This window comes from Pterocles gutturalis, unplaced genomic scaffold (assembly GCF_000699245.1).
Source record: "Pterocles gutturalis isolate BGI_N339 unplaced genomic scaffold, ASM69924v1 scaffold12246, whole genome shotgun sequence".
NCBI lineage: Eukaryota > Metazoa > Chordata > Aves > Pterocliformes > Pteroclidae > Pterocles > Pterocles gutturalis.
In genome coordinates, this window is record NW_010097930.1 from 6,404 (window position 1) to 15,288 (window position 8,885).

Below are 8,885 nucleotides of genomic sequence, written 5' to 3' on the forward strand. Positions count from 1 at the left end.
TGTGCATGCTATATCATTTAAAAAATAGAAGAAGTCACAGGACATTTCATACTGTCGCGTTTTTCTTTCCCCACTCCCAGCTGAAACTATGCTAATCTGTATTTTCAAGATTTTGAGCTTGTGTTCCTCATATTTTTACATGAACGGGAAGGATATTAGGAGATTCTTGCTCATTTTTCACTCTTACCAACACTTGTACTTTCCCTTTTCTGTTTGTCTGCTGGGGATCGGTGTTCATCTCTGCAAAGCACAGTTAGTTTTAGATGTGTTCAAATACCAGAAAATGAAATACAGATGAGAGATCAAATATTTTTTTCAACTAATTACTCTGAGGATAGTTTTTATGGTTTGTATTCAGAGATCTGATTCAGAATGGCCTGCAGTGGTAAAGCATCAGAAAATTCAGTGGGCATGTCCAAATGCCGAGAGTTGCATTAAGGGTGGAAGCAGACAGTGTTCAGTGATTGCCTGTTCATTCATGAAGTTCTCACTGTAATTTTCTTAAGGCAGGAAAACTTGCTGTTGATAGAGGCTGGGCGATCAATGTGGGTAAGTACAAATGTAGTGCATGAAATGATACTTGAAATAGTGTGTTTGAAATCATGTTATTTTCATTTAGCATGATGTGCATTTTGTTTATAACAACAGAAAGTGACAGGATTGTGTTTAACTAAAATCAACTCTAAAGGAAGAAAAATGGAAAAAGTACTGGATTTGTTTTGTCATCCACCGTCACCCATATTGCAGTTTTATAATTAAATATATCAGTTTTTTTGAAAGAAAAAGAACAACTGGATAAAGATATGATATATATAAGGAAAAGTGTTTGGACTGAAATAGAGTGAAAAAAATAAAGGAAAAAAGTTTAGAGTAGATATAAATATTTCACTACAATATTTGTTTTCATTAAATTATCAAATAATTTTCTATCAGCTAATTTATATATTATAGTAGACCAAGGGATTGGCTGATATGCTGGAGAGAAGGGCTGTACCACTTAGTGTCTGGTTTTGGCTGTGCAGTTTTTCCTGAAAAAGACTTGAACAAATTATGTATAATATAAATCTGCTCTCCTGCTCATAGCAAATAGCAATGTGTAACCAGTAAACTACTGAGGCAATGTGTTGTGTCACATAAGACTGAGCTTGTTTTTTCATAGAGCTCAAAAATTCTAGGATTTTTCTATTATTTCTTAGATACATCTACAAAGCGAGTATCTAATATTTAAATACTAAATAGACATTAAAAACAAGCCCAAAAGCCTGCCTGTTGTATTTACAGATATATAAAGTGAGCTTCTAAGTTTGTTGCTTAGATATTTGTGGTGGCTTTCTCATTAAAAAGTTCTGGTTTATTACATTTATTACATAAAAATATGTTTGGGGAGGGGGGGGGTCGAAGTACTTTTTTCATGTAGAGTCTGTGTGTTTGTGTTTTAAAGAGAAGTTCTTGAAGTTTTTCATGTCTGAGTGTTTGCAAAAGCCAATGTCACGTGCAAATAATGATAACACCATAGTTCTCAGTTTGTGTTTTTTTTTTTTTTTTTTTTTTGACCTGCTTTTCAGCATAGAAAAGAACTTTCTGTGTGTCCTTTCCACCTGGCCCAGGATGTTAATTATGCAACTCCAGTATGCCTGTGGGAGCTGAACTTTCAAAGTGGAAGGCCTTGGCATACCATGTCTTACATCTGTACATTAGGGTCCTTAGTTCTTAGTGTGTAGATGAAACCTCCCTTTAATCTGGGCATCTGCAGATCTGGTGTTTTTGTAAGAAATGTACAAAAATCCTGCTGAGGTGTTTTGTGTTGCTAGGTGAGGGTTTAACAGCTCTAGGTGCAGTATTTGCTAAAGGAAAAAAAGTGCCTGACATGCCAAGTAATCTCTGTCTCTTTGCAAAGACCATCTATGTCTCAGTATCTAGCTTTTCACCTCTTCAAAATTTTTATGTTTAGGGGGTGGTTTTCATCACTGTTCAAGTGACAAGGGTGGAGGATTTTGTGAATATGCTGATATCACACTGGCTATAAAGGTAAGAAGTGCTCTTAAACCAGTATTTTCTACTATTTGTACAAATGGAGAAACCCCCACATAAATTCATAAGAACTAATTTACATCTTAATAGGAGAAAAAAAGCCATCCATAGATGAGCAGGAATAGGAAAATGGTGTGGTGCTTGATGCTGTAGAACATAATGCATATGCCAGTATTTCTAAGTGGAAAGGAAAGTTGCAGGGGTCAGAATTATGAATGTAAATATGAAGCACTACAATAGCATTAATGACTTCTTACAAAAAACACTCAAAATAAATCAGATTCACTTTTAGTCTCCTCAATGACAATTATCCTAGCTGAGCAACTGAACTGGAAAATTCCCCATTAGTTTCAGTGGTTACAATCAAGACAAAGACAGAGACAGAAATCCTCTCTCTGAATCAAGCTGCACTATACTGTGCTTGGAGTGGTTTAAATTCATGAATAAAATTGTGAATGTCTCCAAAATAATCACTGAACCGTGAATGAATACATTTGGTATTTAGCTGTTGAAAGGCTGAAGCAAGAGCCTTCTGCAATTAGGGCTTATTTTTATCAAATGTACTATGGTATATTTGTATGCTAGAATATTTGTAAAATATCAGTAATAATCAAACATAAAAAAGCTCTAATGATTGCAGGACGTTATATGACATAACTTCCTAATTTCTGTACATGGTAATTTGCAGAAAAGTAATCCACAGTGTTCTATTTTCCCTGTCATTAAAATACAGGTTGAGAAATTATGGCGGGTGGCAGTTTGCACAAAATCTTTGGGTTTTACCATGTCTATATTAGAGATAGTAACTTGTCAACGTTAAGACTCAGAGAATTAAAAAGATATTTTTGTCTTCACAGACATGGAATAAGAAATTAATTCTGTTACTAAAAGTGGCTTTGATGCATGCAGTCCCTGCTAAATGATGGATTTTTTGTTTATGCAGCTGGATGCCATCACAGTGGGCTGTTTCTCCCTTCCAGCTGATAAGCCTCACCTGTGCTTCCATTTGTGTTCATGAACTTAGCTCCTTGATGTACTGGGGCCTCTGAAGCTCTTGCTTCACCCTGTCCCAACCCACAGCTGTCGCTGTTGCTTTCTCTGTGCTGTCGCTGGTTCCACTCCAGCCTCTGACAGCACCAGTGCCGCGATCAGCTTTCTGATCCCTGGCTGGACCTGTCCTTTTCTGTCTGTCTGTTGCGGGATGCAGAGTGCACCAGCTACGCCTGTGCAGTGCCAGGATTACTACGGCGGGCTTTATTGCCCTGGGCTCCGGTGCCATTCAGTTGTGGCTTTTGCCTGATTTGCAGAGTCTGCATTACAACTAATGTGGGATGCTATAGAAAGACACGTCCTTGATCCTGTGTTCTGTCTGGTACTTTTTGGGAGAAAGAGGAGATGAGTAGAAATATCTTTCTGCCTTCTCTTCACCAGCTTTCTCTAGGCAGATACCTGCACAGATGACTGAAATGCATACTTTGTGCATTTCATCTGCTGGAAATTCATAGGGTTTTTTTATTGTATAACCACAAAAATTATCTTTTTATGTGAAATAAGGAGCTTTTAAAATTAAATATGTTAGAATCATTTAGCCATTTATCTGATGATTGAAATGAATAGACATGCACTACATTCAAATTGGAACAGTAATATATTGTGCAAGCTTCCAGCCTCCGGTTTAATGTCACCTAACTTTATAACTTTCTCTGTCTTTTTCTTTGCTTATATACCCAGATCTTATTTGAAAGAGTACAAGGGGTGTCTAAAGTCACAATTATTGATCTGAATGCTCATCAGGTGAGTAGCTGACCTGTATTCAGTGCTGCAGATGTTTTGCTCAAAAAAGAAATGTGTGATAAATACAATTTTTTTCTAATAGTAGTATAAACTGTAACTAACAGAATACAAAGTTAATCAGAGATGATGGAAACTGTGAACAGTTTAGTTGTTTAATTATTTTATGGTCCAAAAGGCTTTTAAGCCTGTTTTATAAAATAAAACTGGCTTGTAGCTCCATCATGTGGCTAGAGGTAAAAATATTTTTGAGTTGCATACTGAGTTGAGGCATAACAGTCTCCAGAGAAGATCAGTGTCCCAGAAGAAACAAGAATCTCTTAAAACAATTACAGTTAGTTCAGCATGCATGATCATTGCAGCAGCCTTTGCAGGGGATGAATTTGACCTTCAGTGTTTTAATGGAAAGCCTCGCTTCAGGCTAATGAAGTAAAGAAAACATCACTCTTCACCTGGTGAAGTGATTTACTGTGGGTACTGAGAACAAATCTCACCTTTGGTAGGATTTCCAAAATAAATCCTGAAAGGAGGGAAATAGTATTTTTGGAAAAGTAGTGAATGCACCAAAATCATGTCCTGTCTGAAGCATTGAAGATAATTTATTATGTGTAAATAAACAATTTTTAAGTAGCTCCATGGCAGTGAGGAGGCCTAATGGCTGCAAGTTTTCCATCTTCTGTCACTTCTCTTATCTGCAAGTTAAGGAATCCTAAAATTAACATGAAATAACAATATAGATTATGCAGTAGAAAGATGTTTTGTGTGCATGATTCTCTTCAGCAGTCTCTGTCAGAGTGTGGAGTTTTGTGCTTTTTGGGGTGTTTTTTGTTTTGTTTTGTTTTTTAAAAAAAACTTCTTGGAATGGGTTTTGATTTTCAGATACCATGCCGGTAATCTCAGCCTGCACACTAAATCACGCTTTTGTTTCCTTTCTTTGGGGAATGAGAGGTGCGTGAAGTAGTAGCTCAGCAGATCCTTTTTAAGAATGCAGACACTCTCATCTTGTAAGTGTTCCAATTCTTGATGCATTGGTGAGTTTCACCTTCATAAGAAAATGGTTCATGCAGAGGCTCTCATATTCCTAGATTTCTGTTCATGAGCTGTTTATTTGTGGACCAAAGATGCTGAAGAAATAAGTAGGAATTGCCATAGCTTAGGATAAAGAAAAGCGATTCTGCTTCCCGTTCCCTTTTTTGCACATGTTGACTAGCTTTACCCAATGATTCTTTTTTGGTTTGGGGGTTTTTTTTGTTTATTTGGTTGTTGCCAGGAGAAGTTGTAGCAGAAATACAGCGTAACTGTCCAGGGGCATAAGCATGTAACTGAATTACAGAAGATGTATCTGTGGAAATGTCTGTTTCTATACTTTAAATGAAATTCTGTTGGGGGTGGGGGCTGGAATGTTGTATGATAAACTGATTTCAACAAAATTTTCTTAGTGATTGCTGTGAAAAGGTGTTTTTTATACTAGTGGAAAAAAAGTAGAAATGAGAACCAAAAGAATATTATTTACATTCAGAAAGTGGGGAGGGGAAAATGCTCAGAATCTGGGTTTTCTCTTGAGCATCAATCTTTACAACCAATCCAATATTTTTGTAGAGAATTCCTGGTGTTAAACAGTATGTTAAACTGTTGGGTCTTTAGTGTTTGTAATTTTTCCCAGGGATTACTTATCTCACCAAGGCTTGAATTACCAGAAGAGCTGTAGTCTGCTTTATTTATTTATTAATTACTCCTTGTATAAGAATATGAGTATCCCTGGAGCAGCTGAAATTGACTTTTTTTGCATAATGGGAAGATGGAGAGATCTGTTTGGTGGTCACAGTTGCTTTTGTGATGCTGCTGAAGAGAATTAACTTCTAATTTTATTTTTGGTATATATGCAATGAAATTTATGATAATTACCTTCACAGAGATATAAGGGTGTTGATTTTGATAATACCCGCAGTCTTCAGACTGATACTGTCAAAGCCTCCAAAACTCTACACCTCTAAATAACCTTGAAGACTATAAATAAGAGAATGACACAGGAGTTTTAATTATTAGATCTTTGTAGTCTTAATTACTCTAGAATTTGCAGCTCATTTAATTCTGTGTTAGGATGCTAGGAATAGCTAACTGTAACTTTCCTTCAGGGAAATGGCCATGAGAGGGACTTCATGGATGAGAACCGCGTATATATTATGGGTGCCTATAACAGATATATTTATCCAGTGGATGGATTTGCTTAATGTAAGTATAATTGAAATTCATATTCCAAAATGTAAAAGACCTACTGTGTTGTTGAATAACTTCCGCATCTACTAATAAGCTTCCTTGCAACGGTGATAACTCATTATTTGTTTTAATTTCACATTGAACACATGTTTTTCAGTGATCACGGTGATACAGTGCAGGAACATTAACACTCTAGTGTTCTCCCTCACTTTTGGAATGCAAAGTGTGGGTATTACGTGGACTTTGTTAGCAGTCCATTCAAAAGCTCATGCCACGCTTATAACAGGGAGTTAATACTTTTGATTTGAAGATAACCATTAGAACTTAATCTTTCCGTTACACTAAATTTATAAAAGAATTCACTAAGGATTAGCTAATACTCTGTAAAAAGGTTTCATGCTCTTTTGACAGTTATATTTAGATGCTGTCTTTCCAGTAGAACTTATTTTATAAGCATCTAGAAAACAAGCTGCATCTGAATGTGAAACAAGTTGGGAAGCAAAAGGAAGTCATACAAGTGTTAAGAGCTGGTGATTGATTTTTTTTGTTGTTGTTTTTGTTGTTTGCTTATCCCTACTGTGATGTGCCTATTGTGTCTGGTGACCTGTCACTATTATTTAGTAGAGTTTTGATAATGGTTAAATCATAATGCTAAAGACAAAGTTTATTTTATCTTTGATTCTGTTACACTGACAGTTATTACAGGCTTAATTTGTTAACTGATTCATAGTTTATTGGGGGAGATGTTCTTCTACTGTTGAATTTCTTCAGTGATGCTGTCATTCTGAAAAGCCTACTTAATTTGGATTCTTGGCAAGAATTATGTGCAGTGCATTGTACTTCTGTCTTTTAACTAGTAAAGATTTTGAAAATTGCAGTAGATGTGTTTCAATCATCAAACTGAAAAAATGACCATTTAAATCACATCATGTCAGACAAACAGACAAACTGGAAGTGAATGAAGATTTTTTTTTCTAAGAAAAGCATCCCTTTATTCATATATTGAGTGGGCAACAATTTGAACAGATGGATTAAGACCAAAACAGAGTAAGACCTTGTTAGCGCATCTGAAATACGAAACTCGCCCCTGTCCTATGAAGCTGGGAGTATTAGCATTCCCCTTCTACAGATGAAGCATGAGGTGCAGAAGGGTGTGGCCAAAGGGATGTGAATATGTAGTTCCTTGTAGTTTGCATAAGAGTGTCTAGATAGGAATTCAGTGGCCACATCCTTTAAGCTCTCTCCTGCTAGGTGACCAGACAAAGATGAGATCAGAGAGGACATTGTTTTGAAGGGAGGTAGAGGCTTGAACCTGAGAGTTTGAATCCTTAGGGTAAACTCCAACTCATCACTGTCTCCCTGGACCTCCTACTCATTTTCTCCATGTTTTATTCCAAGATTCTCTTCTGGATATTTTTTTTTTTTTTTTTTTTTTTTTTGCCTCATGCACTTCTTTAGGGGTAAAAAAAAAAGAGAAGACTTGTTAGCATTGCCTAATGCTTAGCTATAAGTGTACTGAGTCCCTAAGGGGAGGTAGTTTGGAATTACACAGAAGTTTAGGAGAAGATAAGAGAAGATGGATGGGGAAAAGGACTAGTTCACTGAAGGGTGAGCATAAAAAATTGACAGCTGAAACTCAAAGTTCAGGCCTTAAAAAAGGATTGCTGTTGGTCTGAGAGTAATTTTACAGTTTTCAAAGCTGTAGAAGTACATTCACTGATTAGCAAGAGATGGAAAAAAGCCTGTCACATGCAAAGCTGTTCATTGTAACCTGCAGATCCATCCCTGTGTCCATCAGGAGTCCCTGATCTGAGTAATAACTAATCACTGTAATTCTGTGTTTTGTGGTGGAGATGAAGACAAGAGACCTGCAGAGGCATGGAATCTTATTCACAATCTTATGAAGTTCTTGGTGGTTTCATCAGAACAACACTTATTTGTTCCCCATGACAATGTGTTTGCCTCCCCCTCTAAAGCTCTATCCAGCTAGCGGATTCTTTACCCTGAAGAGGCTCTAAATGCTGTTCAGAAGAGCACATCTGTGTAGACTTACATAAACGTTTATATAACAATAAGAAAAGAATTCAGGAAAAATATCATAAAGAAACAAATCTTTGACACTAATGTTGATGCAATAAAAGAAAGGAAAGAAAAAGAATGGTTCACTGATGTTGAACAAGAATGGAAAGAAGAAAGAAAACCTACCCAGCAATCACAAGAATATATAAGTATCATTCTGCGTTGAATGCATTCATGCACACTTGGTGGGTGCTGAATCCACACTTAAGATTTAAGACTCCAAGTCATTTAATTCAAGGCATAGGATATGGTGAGGTGGAAGTCATACCTTGAAACAGCTCTGATGTAGATTTGATTAGTTCAGATTTAGTTACACATAACTCCATAAAAGCACCCAAAGCTAGGCAGCATAGCCTGGGTTTCTTTCCTCTACCTTCTCAACCCTCCTCTTCTCATGCTTTATTTGAAGCATTAGAAATAATTTGATTTAAATTAAGAATAGATATTTGCTCTTCTGGTAGGAGTACAGGGTAAGAACATTAAATTGAAAATGCTTGGGGCAAGGCTAAAACTTGTTATACATTCATAAAGCAGTTCACATAAATTCGTGATCCCTTGCTGTTAAGTTTTGAATGTTGTGATAAAAATAAAACATCTTAATTTCTCAGTGATATTTATCTTGTGTTTTCCCCCAGCTGTTTACTCTGCAATAGCAATTCAATGTTTTCTTTCCCTTATGCTTTATTTAGGATACTTTTAATATTTTTCTCTATGATTTCTTTGCTGATTGCTAAATAGACATGTATCATAGAATCACAGAATGGCTA

At 36.3% G+C, this 8,885-nt stretch overlaps 1 protein-coding gene across 1 annotated transcript in view; it reads left to right on the plus strand.

Annotated features, from left to right (window-relative positions):
• The window catches only part of LOC104471690 (histone deacetylase 11-like), a gene marked incomplete at its 5' end in the record, with an annotated part of 11,191 nt that extends 5,138 nt beyond the window's left edge, over positions 1 to 6,053 (plus strand). Inside the window, 4 exons of the mRNA XM_010087128.1 lie at positions 506 to 549; positions 1,952 to 2,028; positions 3,763 to 3,825; positions 5,958 to 6,053. Coding sequence (XP_010085430.1) covers positions 506 to 549; positions 1,952 to 2,028; positions 3,763 to 3,825; positions 5,958 to 6,053 — 280 coding nt within the window. The remainder of the gene's footprint in view (positions 1 to 505; positions 550 to 1,951; positions 2,029 to 3,762; positions 3,826 to 5,957) is intronic.
• Between the last annotated feature and the right edge of the window lie 2,832 nt (positions 6,054 to 8,885).